The sequence below is a fragment of the Scleropages formosus genome, chromosome 8 (genome assembly GCF_900964775.1).
Source record: "Scleropages formosus chromosome 8, fSclFor1.1, whole genome shotgun sequence".
Lineage (NCBI taxonomy): Eukaryota > Metazoa > Chordata > Actinopteri > Osteoglossiformes > Osteoglossidae > Scleropages > Scleropages formosus.
The window spans coordinates 15,082,585-15,099,094 of NC_041813.1; the positions used below are offsets into that span (position 1 = coordinate 15,082,585).

Sequence of the window (16,510 nt, forward strand, 5' to 3'; positions counted from 1 at the left end):
AACACTTCAGCAGGAGAAAAACATCTTGTGTAACAGTGTTCTGGATCAGCTGGAGAGATTTGATGGCAGGGGCTGGAAGGCCAGACAGGAGAGAGTTGCAGTAGTACAGGAGGGATATCACCATGGCCTGGACAAGGAGCTGTGTAGAGTCTGTTGTGAGATAGTGGAGGATCCTACAAATGTTATACAAGATGTATCTGCAGGTCCAGGTTGTGGCTTCAATATGCTGAAAGATAGACTGAATCAATTTTTACTCCTAGGCTCTTAGAGAGTTTGTGAGAGAAAGATGAGCCAGGTGGGACATGAAGGATTTCTGTTTTGGAAAGGTTAAGCTGTTGGTGGTGATCAGACACACGCACACACACAGAGTCTGAAACCACTTATCCCAAGTGGGGTCATGGCAAACCAGAGTCTAATCCAGCAATACAGGGCACAAGGCCAGAGGGGGGAGGGGACACACCCAGGATGGGACACCAGTCTGTCACAAGGCACCCCAAGCAGGACTAGAATCCCAGATGAACCAGAGAGCAGAAGCTGGTCAAACCCACTGCACCACCGCACCCGCTCATTTCAAGTCAGTATTTAATTTTATAATTTCAGTATGATATTCCCTTACTTCCAGGGGAAGAAGCTCTGTACACATTTCTCTTGTCCTGGCACTGATCAGTCCTCCATTTATGGAGCTAATCAATTTGTGGAGCTAAACTGTTTACAAGGTAAGAGAGTTACTCCCCGTGTTCTTACAATAGAAACATGTATAAAGCTTCCAGCTGTCCCAGAGTCAATAAAGGCTTTGACCTCTATTACTTTTCCTGGCCAAGATAATTTATCCAGTAAAAGTAACTGGGAGGCACAATTGATTGCACCCTTCACCACAAGATCAGTTGCATCAGGCCTGCGGGATGGTTTTGCAGGACAGGACACCTGGAGATGCTCAGAAGTACCACAGGAAAAACATAATCCTGTACAAATTTGGTGTTCTTTCTTGTTGGGTTAAATGTCTTCTGCCAGAAAACTTCTGTGGCACTTCTGTGCACCATGCTTGGAGCAGGGATTGAGTTTCGCATTTGTTTTGCGGTTTTCTGCCATCTGGCAATTTAAAAAGTCTTACCGGATATTTGTTGTGGGGCTTGCTTCTGGGAGAGGACATTTGAATAGGCTGCGGGATTCGGGTGATGTGGCCATTGAGCAATCAGTTCCTCCACTTAGAGCTTGCAGCATATATGTTACGGATGCTGTGAGTTGTTGCAGTCTTTATTGATGGGCAAAGAGCACTGCATCATTCTGAGAGACAGCGCTTGTCAGCTTTTCAAACTCCACTGGGTCCATTGAAGTGGTGGATTCTTCTGTCATATTCACATGGTGATTGAGAACGTGAAACCAGTTCTGGATGCTGTCAAGCCTGGGGCAAACATGGACTGGTGGAGCTGAGGATATGACAGGGCATATGGTGCTGAGGGGGAGAATGAAGATAAGTTAGACTGACGTGTCCGCAGTTGTTGGACAAGCTTGTGGTCATGGTCAAAATGTGGGTCAAAGTCAGATTCTTAGCCGTGATCGACGCAGAGTCTAAGCCGTGGTCATGGTCAAAGTGTGTCTCGACTGAGATTGCTTTATTTTATTACCATTTACATGAGTTTATAAAAAACACTAACATTACACACACTCTCTGAACCACTTGTCCCATACGGGGTCACAGCCTAACCCAGCAACACAGGATGTAAGGCTGGAGGGGGAGGGGATACACCCAGGAGAGGATGCCAGTCCATTGCAAGACACCCTCAGCGGGATTCGAACCACAGACCCACCAGAGAGCAGGACCCAGTCCAACCTACTGCATCACCATGCCCCCACACCAACAGTAAGCAAACATATTTAGATCATTACACTTAGAAACAAACTGCACTATAGTGAACTTGCAAGAAAATACGCAATAGTTATGGCTAAAGGGGTGTGGTGGCGCAGTGGGTTGGACCACAGTCCTGCTCTCCAGTGGGTCTGGGGTTCAAGTCCCGCTTGGGGTGCCTTGCGACGGACTGGCGTCCCGTCCTGGGTGTGTCCCCTCCTCCTCCAGCCTTACGCCCTGTGTTGCCGGGTAGGCTCTGGTTCCCCGTGACCCCGTATGGGACAAGCGGTTCTGAAAATGTGTGTGTGAGAGTTACGGTTAAGAGTGGTCTTGTATAGCCAGAAAAAAATGGGACTTTTTATTCATTGCTTTTGTGGTCTCATTGTCCAACGAGCTTTTAATGTCACATTTATATCTTTCATACATCTATATAAAACCTAAAAGACCTGTATTTCTGCCAAAGTAATCGCCCATCCATCTTTAAAAACATCAGCTTGTCCTGATTAGGGTCATAGCAGTCTGTAGGCTATGCTGGAATCACTGGGTCTGAACATTGCTGTTTTGAGGCAGTGTACACCCTGAATGGGATGCCAGCTTATTGTATGGAGCTACAAATTTACATTAATTAATTTAGTAGTCGCTTTTCTCCAAAGAGATGTACATCTGACAAAAACACATACTCATTCACCATTTCACACACTAAGGGCAATAGCATTGGCAATATATCTGAAACACATCTTTGGACTTCGGGAGGATACCAGAACACCCAGAGGAAACCAACACATACAAGGAGAAAATGCATACTTCAGACTTAGCAGGATTTAAATTTACACCAGAACAGCGCAGAAGTACAATAGTCAGAAACACCAATTAAATATTTTTAAAATTTTATTCTTTATTTTATTGAAGATCACAGCCATATTATTTCATAATATGACATTGTACTTCATTGTTGAAGAATATGATTGGATGAAGCTGTTCTCTGCATTTCCAATTTCAGGAGTGCTCCTAGTGGTACTGTCTGCTCAGAGCAGAGGCCACCACATTGAGGAACTTCTGCCAGGCCTCCTGGACTTCGGGAGTGAACACGTGGGGACCGAATTTCTCAGCAACGACCACAGTGATGCAGTCAGACAGAAGCTGAGGAAAAAAGGTGAAATAAAATTAAAAAAACCTCATTTGCCATTGGTACTCCAGTGTACTGGAGTGGACTCACCCAGCTCATTTCATTGCACTACAGCGATAATTTCCACATGTCTGTGCTGCACCTACCCTGAAGTTATCGGGGTCGACATGCAGCTTCTCGGAGTGCATCACACTCAGATCCTTGTAGACACCCTTGATGTTGTCCATGTTCTTGATGGCCCTGTCCAGTCCGCCCATCACGACCTTTCCGTGGTTAGCCACCTTAGCGTTGCCCCTGATGGCAGCAGGAGTGGAAACATTGCCGAAAGAACCGAAGTACCTCTGGGTCCAGGGGTAAACGATCAGAAGCCTAGAGATAAACAAATAAATAGTAAGAATAAAGATACATTGAAAAATTTTATATATACGTATATATAAAAATGGACTTTACATTATAAAACAGCTGAAAAAGTAAACATGGATAATATTAAAGATCATCGAATCTTAGTCGGTGGGTTGTGTATGATGCATTCGGTTTCACTAATTTCCGCTGACAATTCACACACACGTCTACAGCATTATGTCCCGAGCAGGGTCGGGGCGAGCCACAGCCTAGCCCGGCAGCGCAGGGCGCGGGGCGCCGGGCCACTGCAGGGCATCCCAAGGAGGGCTCGAGCCATCTGCCACGGAGCGGGTCCCGGCCAAAACTCGCTGCGCCACCACTCCCCCCTCTCCCGCTGACAACTGAAAAAAGAAATTACTTTCAGATATTTTCTACAGCATCTTAATGAGCAACAGTACCTTTGGATAGCCAGGGGCCCGAGTTCATCGACGGATATCTTTCCCCACAGGCTCAGGATGGCGTTACGCTCGCCAGCAGTCCACTCGACCATGTTGCCGTTTGGGTTCTTCTAGTACGACGCACAAAGCTCTCGAAGTGAATTCAGTACTCATTCGACCGCGGACTCACTTTATATTGATTTTCAATTTCTCCTCCCCACTGCATGCGCTGCTTCTGATTGGATGACTTCCACCCAGGGACAAGATTAGGCGGGACCAGAGATCGGATTTTTGCCAGGAAAAAATTATTCTCATTTTCTTGCCAATTATGTAAAACATGACTAAGCTTTTCATAAAATATTACAGTCTAAGTAGGTTTATATACAATCTACTTAAGCTCTAAAACATATTTATTTGAAAAAAGTTAGACTGTGATGACTGATGACAGTGATGTAGGATTCAAGCAAATTTTTAATTTTAATTATTCCTCCACTTCAGTTGCCCAGTCTTCTGGATGATTTTACAATAAGTAAAATAAATGGCAGAAAACAAAGTAAATGTCACAGGAGGTTGAAAAGTAGTGTACATAAAAGCATTCCCGAAGTTTACTCATCTACGTTTTCGCACATGATGAAATAATTCATGAGCACACGAATTACCCAGCACACAGATACATTGCTGTATGCCTCTTCAGCCGTATGCTTTGTTTACAGCAGCTTTAAAATTCACTATTTTGAGCTCAAATTCTGTTCAGACACATACACTACATGTTGTTCAGGTTTCAAAATCAATGCAGTTCAGTTCTATAACAATTTTAATTAACAGATCATGAAGTTATTTTTGGGACACTCGCATGCCAAGAATAGCTCAATTTTCGGTTAAATTTGTAGTTTTTATTAATTTTTAATGTAATGTATTGCATATAATATGTTGCATGCATTAAAACCCTGTGACGATATCAAAACATTTTTCACATTTTTGTGCCTTATATCTGAGCACAGCGAAACGCAAAATACCACAAAATTTCACGAAGTCCACTTACATTACAGGTCACGTTTTTATAGTTATAGAAAGTTTTCTTTTAACTGATAAACCAATTTTTATTTTTTTTTGCAAATTTTAAATATTTCAAAAGTTTATCCTTAATTGGTTACTAATTTACTGTGGAATCATTGGCAGCAATGCATTATTGAAAGAAAATCACTGAAAGTACTTACCTGCAAAAAAAAAAAAAAAGTTGGCGAAGTTCCATGTGTTTATTATTTTCAAAATAAAAAAAAAGGGACAGTGTCCAGTATTACGCACATAGAAGGCGGGGTCCTGACTTGATATCAGGGTGTGCCTGTGCTCGATCAGTATAAAAGACGGCTCTCCACCAGCCACTTCACCAAGACCTTAAATTCTCAAGACACATCCTGATACGGGTGGAAAAGTCGAAGAAGCTGCAGCCATGAGTCTCACTCACAAGGACAAGTCCACCGTGAAGGCTTTCTGGAGCAAAATTGCCGGGAAGACCGATGAATTGGGCGCTGAAGCTTTTGTCAGGTGAAGTTGATTCAGTTAAAGTGTGGAATCATTTTTGACGATGTGATTTTTTTTTTTTTAAATTGTTTACTGTCCATGTATTATATATAATCAGTATTTCTGGTAGCCTACCTGTCATTTGATGAATAATAGTATATCAATTACTTGGATATCAGTTGGGAAGCATTACAAATCATTAAAAAAGTTTATCTGAGGTAAAGTGTGCTGCAATTAAGGAAGGTGTTGTGGAGCCCTCCTTTACTTATAATAACTTTCTTTTTAACTTCCATCAGAATGCTGATAGTGTACCCCCAGACCAAGACTTACTTCTCCCACTGGGTTGATCTGACCCCCGGCTCTGCTCAGGTGAGGAAGCATGGGAAAACCATCATGGGAGCTGTCACTGATGCTGTGGATAAGATGGACGACCTTTGCGGTGGCTTGGCCAGTCTCAGTGAGCTACACGCTTCCAAGCTGAGGGTTGACCCTGCCAACTTCAAGGTAAGGAAAATCCCCCCCCCCAAAAAAATTTTGGTATTATTACCTCCTGATGTCTAATTCACACAGGAAAAACTGAAACTCTTTTTGTTTTCCCTTACTTCCAGTTCCTGTTCCACTGCATCATGGTAGCCATTGCCTTGTACTTCCCTGGTGACTTCACTCCTGAGGTTCAGGTGTCTGTTGAGAAGTTCTTCCAGAACCTGGCTTTTGCTCTGTCTGACAAATATCGCTAAATGACATGTAATTGAGAAATACTTGACAGGTGTCATTAAAGCTAAAACATGCTGTTTTAAGGACAAGACACAAATAAATAAAACCCACCAAATAACTTTTGTCTGGTGTTTTATCTATTGTAACTTTTTTCAAAACGTTTTCATATTCATAAACATGTTAAATTATAAAGGGTCACCTGTACACTTGTTCACGATTTAGAAAAATGCTGTCCAGATTATTCAAGGATGAATTTATCACAAAACTTAGTTATATGTGATCATTTCATATTTGAGTAACAACAGTTATTTTAATTTTTTAAATAAAAGGGTGAAAACTGTTATATTAAAACTGAAAATGCCAGTTATTATCTGTACGCTCTGAAACACAATAGGCTACTGATTCTTGTGTGATAATTTGTCCAACCTTTTTTCAACTCAGAAACACAAAACTTTCAAATGTTTTTGTTTATTAATCTGTTTAATTTTAATAATGCTGACAGTCCATCCAGATGATCTGTATGAAAATGAGATCTGATTTTTCCTAAGGGAAACTCCATTCTTTACTTATCACTGATACTGGCAACATTAACTTCTCAATACCATTTAGAATTAATTCAAACCATTTTAATGACTGAATGAGGCTGTCTAATACTTTACTGAAATTTGGATTTTTAAATTCTGGACACCACCCACCGCAAACCGCCACCTTAATGTGGTGGAGGGATTTGAGTGCCTGAATGACCTCAGGAGCTATGTTGCCTGGGGCTATATGCCACTGGTAGGGTCTCCCATGGCAAACAGGTCCTGGGTGACAGATGAGACAAAGCGCGGTTCAAAACCCACTTATGACTATAAAATCAAGGCTCTTGTTCTCCCCACCCGGTATGGGGTCACTGGGGCCCCACCCTGGAGCCAGGCCTGGGGGAGGGGCTCCCATGTGAGCGCCTGGTGGCCAGGTCTATGCCCACGGGGCCTGGCCGGGCTCAGCCCAAAGCCAAGGCGTGGAGCCGCTCTTCGGTGGGCTCACCACCTGCCGGAGAGGCCGTAAGGGGCCGGTGCGCTGTGATTTGGGCGGTGGTCGGGGCCGAATGCCCGGCCAACTCAAACCTCAGGCGCCAACTCTGGCTTTTGGGACTTGGAATGTCACTTCACTGGCGGGGAAGGAGCCTGAGCTAGTGCAGGAGGTTGAGAGATACCGTCTAGATATAGTCGGGCTCACTTCCACTCACAGCTTGGGTTCTGGAACCACTCTTCTCGACCAGGGGTGGACTCTCCACTATTCTGGCGTTGCCCAGGGTGAGAGGCAGCGGGCGGATGTGGGCTTATTAATAGCCCCCCAGTTCAGCCACCATGTGTTGGAGTCTACCCCGGTGAACGAGAGGGTTGTGTCCCTGCGCCTTCGGGTCAGGGAACGGTCTCTCACTGTCGTTTGTGCTTATGTGCCTAGCGGCAGTGCAGAATACCCGGCCTTTTTGGAGTCCCTGGGGGGCGTGCTGGAAAGTGCTCCCACTGGGGACTCTGTCGTTCTACTGGGGGACTTTAACACCCACGTGGGCAGCGACAGTGACACCTGGAGGGGTGTGATTGGGAGGAACGGCCTCCCTGATCTAAACCCGAGTGGTGAGTTGTTATTGGATTTCTGTGCTAGTCATGGTTTGTCTATAACAAACACCATGTTCATGCATAACGGTGTCCATCAGTGCACTTGGCACCAGGACACCCTAGGTCGGAGGTCGATGATCGACTTTGTAGTCATTTCTTCTGATCATCGGCCATATGTCTTGGACACTCGGGTGAAGAGAGGGGCTGAGCTGTCAACTGATCACCGCCTGGTGGTGAGTTGGATTCGATGGTGGGGGAAAAAGCTGGACAGACCTGGCAGGCCCAAACGCAAAGTGAGGGTCTGTTGGGAACGTTTGGCGGAGGCCCCTGTCAGAGAGGTCTTCAACTCCCACCTCCGACAGAGCTTCAACCAGGTCCCGAGGGAGACTGGGGACATTGAGTCCGAATGGACTATGTTCCACACCTCCATTGTCGGGGCAGCGGTTCGGAGCTGCGGCCATAAAGTCTCTGGCGCCTGTCGCGGCGGCAGTCCCTGAACACGGTGGTGGACACCGGAGGTAAGGGATGCCGTCAAGCTGAAGAAGGAGTTTTTTTCGGGCCTGGCTGGCTCATGGGACTCCTGAAGCAGCTGACGGGTACTGGCGGGCCAGACGGAGCGCGGCTCTGGCAGTCGCCGTGGCAAAAACTCGGGCCTGGGAGGAGTTCGGTGAGGCTATGGAGGAAGACTTTCGGTCGGCCTCAAAGAGATTCTGGCAAACCGTCTGGCAACTCAGAAGGGGGAAGCGGTGTTCCACCAACGCTGTTTACAGTGGAAGTGGTGCGCTGCTGACCTCAACTGAGGATGTCGTCAGGCGGTGGAAGGAGTACTTTGAGGATCTCCTCAATCCCTTTGGGATTATGGGGTTCAGGGCTCGCTGCTACGGGCTTTTCGTTCCCTGTATGACCAGAGTAGGAGTTTGGCTTGGTTCGCATTGCCGGCAGTAAGTCAGACCTGTTCCCGCTGCTTGTTGGACTCCGCCAGGGCTGCCCTTTGTCACCAATTCTGTTCATTATCTTCATAGACAGAATTTCTAGGCGCAGCCAGGGAACGGAGGGTGTCTGTTTTGGTGGCCGCAGGATCTCGTCTGTGCTTTTTGCGGACGATGTGGTCCTGTTGGCTTCATCAAGTCAAGACTTACAGCGTGCACTGGAGAGGTTTGCAGCCGAGTGCGAAGCAGCAGGGATGAGAATCAGCACCTCCAAATCCGAGGCCATGGTTCTCAGTCGGAAAAAGGTGGATTGCCCCCTCCGGGTTAGGGGGGAGTTGCTCCCTCAAGTGGAGGAGTTTAAGTATCTCGGGGTCTTGTTCACAAGTGAGGGAAAAATGGAGCAGCAGGTTGACAGATGGATTGGTGCGGCGTCCGCAGTAATGCGGTCATTGTACCGGTCTGTTGTGGTGAAGAAGGAGCTGAGTCGTAAGGCGAAGCTCTCAATTTACCGGTCGATCTATGTTCCTACCCTCACCTATGGCCATGAACTCTGGATCATGACCGAAAGAATGAGATCGCGGATACAAGCGGCAGAAATGAGTTTCCTCCGCAGAGTGGCTGGGCGCACCCTTAAGGATAGGGTGGGGAGCTCAGTCACCCGGGAGGAGCTCGGAGTAGAGCCGCTGCTCCTCCGCATCGAGAGGAGCCAGTTGAGGTGGCTCGGGCATCTGTTCCGGATGCCTCCTGGACGCCTCCCTGGGGAGGTGTTCCGGGCATGTCCCACTGGGAGGAGGCCTCGGGGCAGACCCAGGACATGTTGGAGAGACTACGTCTCCCGGCTGACCTGGGAACACCTTGGGGTTCCCCCAGAGGAGCTGGAGGAGGTGTGCGGGGAGAGGGAAGTCTGAGGTGCTCTGCTCGGACTACTGCCCCTGCGACCCGGTCCCGGATAAGCGGAGGAAGATGGATGGATGGATGGATTTATTGATACTATTACATAAATCTTACTCTCACCTGTTTCATTTACATATGACTTACAAATACATATTTCATTAAGTTTATTATTTTGTTTCGGTTAAAAATACGTAATTCAAATGGATGGAAATTTTATATGAACTCAAAATACATAAATCTTAATTATTAGGCCTAAATATTTCTTTGAGTGTAAGCTGCTTACTTAAGTATATAGTCATGCAAAACAATTTACTTGGCTGAACACAGTGTTAAAACAAGCACGGATACACACGTTACCTTCTTTAAAATCTTAAGAGTTACACCATAAAAGTTTAGATTGAAATTTGTTTTGTGATGTAATGTCAGACCACAGTACAAGATTTGGCAAATTTTCAGCTCAGGTACAGTTCATCTGTACAATTATGTAGAAATTTGAGACAGTGATATGGTGATTTATGTTATTTGTAATTCAAATTCTATTTTGTAAATATTTGTAATTGTTGAAATTTTGAAAATGTGTACATTTTTGTTTTGTTGACTTTTATATATCAGATTGAGATCTGATTATTTTATTTTTGTACATTTAAACATGCCATAAAATTTATTTTTTGAGTATAAAACCTGTCCAATACAACATTGTACAAATACTACAAAAAAATACGTAACTAAATGTGCCTGTGAGTTTTTGTTATATTTTGTAAGTTTTACTGAAGTTCTTTATTATTGGTTTGTGAGAACTGGGCTGCTTCTTTAACTTTACCTAAAGTCTTACATTTTTTGGAACTGTACAAATCAGAATAAGAGTAATCTTTTAATATTTAAAATGTCATTCATCTAATACAACTGTGCAATGCAGTAATTAAAATTACACAAAAGTAAATCAAAACTTGACATTTAGTTTCAGTTAAAATAATGTTGTATATATACTAAAAGCAAACAAGTAATATTACTAAATTTATTTGTTAGATAAAATAATTAATGGAATGAAGTTTTTTAGATGCTGTTTTATGGACACGGAATTTTGGTGATATTACTTGATTTCATTAAGACTTCACTTAATATATGCTATTGACATTTATTTAAAATAACTGCTATACACACACACATTTTCCGAACCGCTTGTCCCATATAGGGTCACGGGGAACCGGCGCCTACCTGGCAACACAGGGCGTAGGGACACATCCAGGACTGGACGCCAGTCCGTCGCAAGGCACCCCAAGTGGGACTCGAACCCCAGACCCATTGGAGAGCAGGACCCAGTCCAACCCACTGTGCTACCGCCCTCCCTCTAACTGCTATATTTTTGCCTAATTTAAATACATAGCACATCACTTTTTATAGTGTACTATCACTATTACACTTTTTGGTCCTTCATGTTCTTGTCAATGTTCAGTTTTTTCCTCCTTCAACTTTTCTCAGCAGGATTTGTCTTGATAATTTAAGCTCTTGGTGAAGTGGCTGGTAGAGAGCAATCTTTTATACTGATCAAGCACAGGCACATTCTGGTATCAAGTCAGCTCACTGCCTTCTGTGAGTGTAAAATTGGACACTTTCAGTATAGTAGAACTTGGCCTTTTCAGTATTTACCTGCTGGCTTTAACGGACATCTGTTTTTCTAAAAAAAAAATCTACTATACACATGCAAAAATGTCCTAGGGAACAAACTGCTAGTCAACAGTTGTCATGTTTGCTGGATGGAATTGAGTGATGGACTCAAGCGCGTGCTCATCTGGTCTCCGGAGGACAACAAAATTCGAAGGAACAGGCAGAGACGGAATCCAGGGACAGGTACAGGTCAAGCGAAAAGCAAACATTATCCAGGGGATTACACAGAGATAGTTGGTCAAAATGATAAGCAAGGGTAAAAACCAGGAAAGCTAAGCATATTAGGAGATCACACAGACAGGTGCTGTGGTTGCTCTAAGAAGGTTCTGCACTGTGTGGTTTCCAGAACACCTTGTTAGGCCGTGCCCCTGTAATTGGCTCCAGGTATCACCAATGAGCCGTCGGGTGAGGCAGCGTCAGACAAGGAGCTGATGCGGAACCTTGTTCAACCTTGTGACTGCGATCTCCTTGCGATCATTCATCCTATTCCTCTTCCCTTAGACCTCTCCCTGTCCTGTTACCCTGATCCTTGAACCTCTGTGTCTCCTTACAATCGTTGACCTCTCGCTTGTATACTGACCTTGCTTTAAGAATGCCCTTTTAAAGATGTCTGCGCCTCGAAGACCTTTCCGCCTGTCCTGTGACAGCTTCTCTTGGATTTCCCATAATAAAGTCCTCAGTCCTCCCCATGCTGAGAGCTACCTCCACTGAGTGGAATCAAGTTGGTCCTGCTCTTACATGTCACTGTCTCTCCAAAGTTCAGCATGGAACAGACATGAACACACACACACACACACACACACACACATTTTCAGAACCGCTTGTCCCATACGGGGTCGCGGGGAACCGGAGCCTACCCGGCAACACAGGGCGTAAGGCCAGAGGGGGAGGGGACACACCCAGGACGGGACGCCAGTCCGTCACAAGGCACCCCAAGCGGGACTCGAACCCCAGACTCACCGGAGAGCAGGACTGTGGTCCAACCCACTGCGCCACCGCACCCCCTCAGACATGAACACTTTACCTCTAATTGTAATAACTAAAATAAATATGCTGTTTAGCTGACTTTGTTTTAAATGTAAGTGCATTTATTAATTACATTTATCTGACTTGGCAGAAACATAGGCTACTTAACAAATTTCTGTAGAAGTATGAAATATGCAAATTGCGTTAGTGTTAGATTAAGGGGTGCATTGTAAATGGGTCTGCACTGCTTTCGATAAAGGAGTTATTAAGGAATGAAATTTTTTTAAGATTTTAAAAATTCATCAAATGTATTAAAGAAGGGGGGCGCGGTGGCGCAGTGGGTTGGACTGGGTCCTGCTCTTGGGTGGGTCTGGGGTTCGAGTCCCGCTTGGGGTGCCTTGTGGCAGACTGGCATCCTGTCCTGGGTGTGTCCCCTCCCCCTCCGGCCTTATGCCCTGTGTTGCCGGGTAGGCTCCGGTTCCCTGCGACCCCGTCTGGGACAAGCAGCTCTGAAAATGTGTGTGTGTGTGTGTATTAAAGAATAAAATAAAACCAACAAATGCAACATCTAACATTTTCAGTGAGGGACTGTCAGTGCTTTTACTCTTACTGTCAGTCTTACACCAAACCAGTGTTATGCCAGACTTTCTGCACCTCTCCACAGTTCCAAAATGAATGTGAGAGTTTTGATTTCCACACACTAGAGTCACAGGCAGAGGGGGTGTAACAGTCAGTCATTTATGTCAGTTTGTGCCTGTACAGGACTATTTTGACCAGCAACTTGCTTTGTAAATAGCATGTAAACTTCATAATCCTGCAGATGGAGGTCTAGCCCCTTTGGCTGGATTCTGACCCACGTGCCCACTTCACGCTGTAAAAGAACTCAAGTTGTTCTCGTCATCAACAGGAGCTTGTACAAAACCCTGTTTTTGAGGACAGTCTCTGCCCCGAACCTGGCTACCATGGTTTTCCATTTTACAGTGTAGCTGTAGTGAGCAGATCCTGTCTCTGCAGACCCAGTGTTGGACCAGGACTTCCCCAAATAACCCATTGGCAGGGCCAACCAAAGATGCATATAGTGCGGGTAGGGATGTTCGATTAGACCTGCCAAAATGTTACATACCTGAGAGAGGAAGAGATAATCCAGTTTGAGAGGTATTTCAGGCACATCCCTTTCTCCTCACATACTCATACCTGCACCCCCACCTAGATGAGATTGAAAACATCATTTGTAAGACCTCTCCACATCAAGCAGGACAAGGGGTACACATGTGCAAGATAGAGCAGCAAGGGGGGGTCCCACCTTCAAAGCCAGCATCTTCCCTATTAAGGAGAGGAACATAGTCTTCTACAACCCCATTTTCTGTCTGGCTAAGTGTTTTTCCCAATTAGCTCTGGTGGCACCTTCCAAAATGAAGTTGACCCCTAAAACTTTCAGATGATCATTGCACAGGGAAAACCTCTGATTGAACATTGAGATGAACCTCTATCTTTCCATCTGCTAAAGTACTTAATAAGAGATTTGCCGAAGTTCAGCACCACACTGGAGGCATGCCCAAAGAAGGCCCATGCCTCCCTGAGTGACTGGTCCAGGTACACAAACAACATGGTCCACTCAGTCCTTCGTGTCTGAAACGATTATATTACAATTAGCAGATGGTTTTCTTCAAAGTGACTTACAATGTTAAGCTAAATACAATTACTTATCCTTTGACAGAGATGGGTAATTTTACTGTAGCAATTCAGGGAAAGTACTTTTCATAAGGGTACTACTGCTATGGGTGGGATTCAAACCTGGAACCTTTGGATTTGAAAACAGCAGCTCTAACCATTATATTACCAGCTGCTAGTTTGATTATCCAGTCCATCCCTTAGCCATTTTTACTATATTCCTTTTACTTTCTCAGTTTTATTTATTTGTGGTCAGGGACAGCTGGTAGCATAGTGGTAAGTGCTAGTGCAGGTTCAATCCCCACTGCTGGCTGTAGTACCCTTGAGCAAGGTACTTATCCTAAATTGCTCCAGTAAAAGTACCCAGCTGTATAAATGAGTGAATAATTTTAACCTTAACAGTGTAAATTGCTTTGGAGAAAAGTGTCAGCTAAATGTATATATGTAAATGTGTACCAAACTGATTGCCATGTTCCTGCTGTCCGGTCCAGTTCTGGCCTGGGCTACAGCGGTATGGAAACACTGCACCCCCCTGTCTTACGTATGCTTCAAAAAGCAATTTGAGGTGGTCTTTGACCACCTTGTCACTGGAAAGATGGCTGGCAGTCACCTTCTGCCTTTGCAACATGGTAACTGGGCCATCGCTGAAAATGCCCTTCAGTGCTGGACCCTCGCCACCAAGAGCCAGTTGTACCTGACAGCACAACTGATGTGTTTACAGCAAAGTCTGAACCCCTGAATCCAAGCTGAGCTTGCACCAGTTCATAGAAAATGCCATTACCTTGGACAATCTGGCCTTGGATGATGTTGGCCAGTCCCGAAGCACTCTGATCCTCTCCTTGACCCCTCTGGAACCAATTCATATTGGTCGAGGATGTCTGACCCCCACCGAAAGAAAATGGCTGCTGCGGGAGGGCTTTTGCTTCTACTCCGGTCGTTCCAGTCACTTCTGAATGGCATGCCCCGAGCAACCTCCTACAGGAGTGACCCAAGCACAGCAGCAGGTAAGCCTTACAGTGCCAATTGTTCTATCATGGGGATCAACCAGGTAATTGCATAAGCCTTTGTGGATGCCGGGGCGGAAAACTGTTTTATGGACACAGTTTTGCTAAGTTGTGTGGAATCCCTACTAGTGCTGGTGACATAAATTTATGGGTCAGTGCACTCAATAGGCAACCGCTGGGGACAGGAGTAGTGGAGTTCCACGCTACTGGGACTCCGGGTAGGGGCTTGTCACAAGGAAAACTTCTCCTTTTTCTCATTCTGTCCCTGGACAACCTGGTTATCCTGGGGTACACCTGGCTAGCTCAACACAACCCAGTGTTTTCCAGGAGCTCTTGGGGAGCACAGTGTGCTGCCTCCTGTCTAGCCCTGCCTCTGAAGAGACACCTCGATCGAAAGGCCCTGAGACTGCAGGGCCTCTGGCCATGATGGACGATTACAAAGATCTAAAGGAGGTCTTCAGCAAGACTAGAGCGTCCAATCTGCCCCTACACCAGCTATGTGACTGTACCATAAACCTCTTGCCAGGTACCCCTCCTCCAAGAGGCTGAGTCTATCCATTGTTGTTGCCTGAACAGAGAGCCATGGAGGAGTATGTGACCAAGGCATTATTCGACTGTCCACCTCCCCAGCCTCAGTGGGATTTTTCTTTGTAGGGAAGAAGGATGGGTGGTTGCACCCCTGCATTGACTACCATGGGCTTAATAACAATTAACTCAATTAACTCTAATAACAGTAAAAGACCCACATCCCTTGATCATTGCAGCATTAGAACAAGTCTATGGAACACAGGTGTTCACCAAGTTAGACCTGTGTAGTGCCTATGAACTGACCTGCATCAGAGAGGGGGACGAGTTGAAGACTGCTTTTAGCACCACACTGGGCCACTATGAGTACTTGGTGATGCCGTTTGCAAATGCCTCCTCTGTTTTCCAGGCTTCTGTGGACCATGTGTTGGGGATTTGGTAAACAAATGCGTTTTAGTGTACCTAGATGAAATCTTGGTGTTCTTACGCTCTGACAGAACATGTGGTGCATGTGCACCAGGTCTTGTGCCGCTTTTTGGAGAATAGTCTCTTTGTTAAGAGAGAGAAGTGCATCTTCCACCAAGAGTGCATGCTGCTCCTATGCTTCATTGTGGGCCTGGACGGAGTGGCAATGGACACCACCAAGGTACCGGTGGTGCTAGACTGGCCCCATTTGACCTCCACAAAAGCCCTGCAGAGGCTATTGTGGTTTCCAGACTTTACTGCAGGTTTACTTGGAGATGCTGTGCCATTGTCTCACCCCTCACTTCACCGCTCAAAGGAAAAGGGACCTGACTCACTTGGCCTCTGGAGGCTCAGGAGGCCTTCCAGGAGCTCAAATGGTTATTTACAACCACCCCAGTGCTCTGGCATCTGGATCCTTTGTTGCCGTTTGTGGTACAAGTGGATGCTTCAGTCGTGGAAGTTCGGTTCAAGAGCACCTGCACCAGAGTGCTCACCATTGCAAACAGACGACAAACATTGCTGCACTGTGACCTTCCAACCGAGACAAAGACTATGACATTCTACTCTAGCTCCCCCCCAAATCTGAAGGGAGCAGCTTGTTCTTTCCCAAAAGAAGGCATGACCTCAAACTCCGGACGAGCTGATTTGCTGATCCATGTATGGTGCCAGGTTCCCTTCCCTGCCCCTTCACTTTGTACGTAGTGAAACTACAACATGGCTCATCACTGCCATTTCAGATATAACCTGTTTTGGGCTCTATGGGTCACCACAGGGCGGGGTTTGTCTTGGTAAACCTGATCT

General features: G+C 45.6%; 2 protein-coding genes across 2 annotated transcripts; one reads left to right on the forward strand and one right to left on the reverse strand.

Annotated features, from left to right (window-relative positions):
- Positions 1-2,721: 2,721 nt before the first annotated feature.
- On the reverse strand, positions 2,722-3,934 carry LOC108935699 (hemoglobin subunit beta-like). The gene is made up of 3 exons (XM_018754505.2): positions 3,773-3,934; positions 3,119-3,341; positions 2,722-2,986 (listed from the first exon to the last, which is right to left on the reverse strand). The coding sequence occupies exons 1-3, from the start codon at positions 3,862-3,864 to the stop codon at positions 2,855-2,857; spliced, it is 447 nt and encodes a 148-aa protein (XP_018610021.1). The 5' UTR covers positions 3,865-3,934; the 3' UTR covers positions 2,722-2,854.
- Positions 3,935-5,119: 1,185 nt separating this feature from the next.
- LOC108935781 (hemoglobin subunit alpha-like) lies at positions 5,120-6,105 on the forward strand. Its single transcript, XM_018754643.2, has 3 exons — positions 5,120-5,296; positions 5,569-5,776; positions 5,881-6,105. Exons 1-3 carry the CDS (start codon positions 5,202-5,204, stop codon positions 6,007-6,009), a joined length of 432 nt encoding a protein of 143 aa, XP_018610159.1. The 5' UTR covers positions 5,120-5,201; the 3' UTR covers positions 6,010-6,105.
- Positions 6,106-16,510: the final 10,405 nt, after the last annotated feature.

Bases quoted from the DNA above. Each gene is read 5' to 3' on its own strand.
- LOC108935781 (XM_018754643.2), top strand. From the start codon at position 5,202: ATGAGTCTCACTCACAAGGACAAGTCCACCGTGAAGGCTTTCTGGAGC. The intron at 5,297-5,568 runs GTGAAGTTGATT...AACTTCCATCAG, and splicing joins GGCGCTGAAGCTTTTGTCAG to AATGCTGATAGTGTACCCCC. The intron at 5,777-5,880 runs GTAAGGAAAATC...CCTTACTTCCAG, and splicing joins TTGACCCTGCCAACTTCAAG to TTCCTGTTCCACTGCATCAT.
- LOC108935699 (XM_018754505.2), bottom strand. From the start codon at position 3,864: ATGGTCGAGTGGACTGCTGGCGAGCGTAACGCCATCCTGAGCCTGTGG. The intron at 3,342-3,772 runs GTACTGTTGCTC...GTTTATCTCTAG, and splicing joins GGGCCCCTGGCTATCCAAAG to GCTTCTGATCGTTTACCCCT. The intron at 2,987-3,118 runs GTAGGTGCAGCA...TTTTTTCCTCAG, and splicing joins TCGACCCCGATAACTTCAGG to CTTCTGTCTGACTGCATCAC.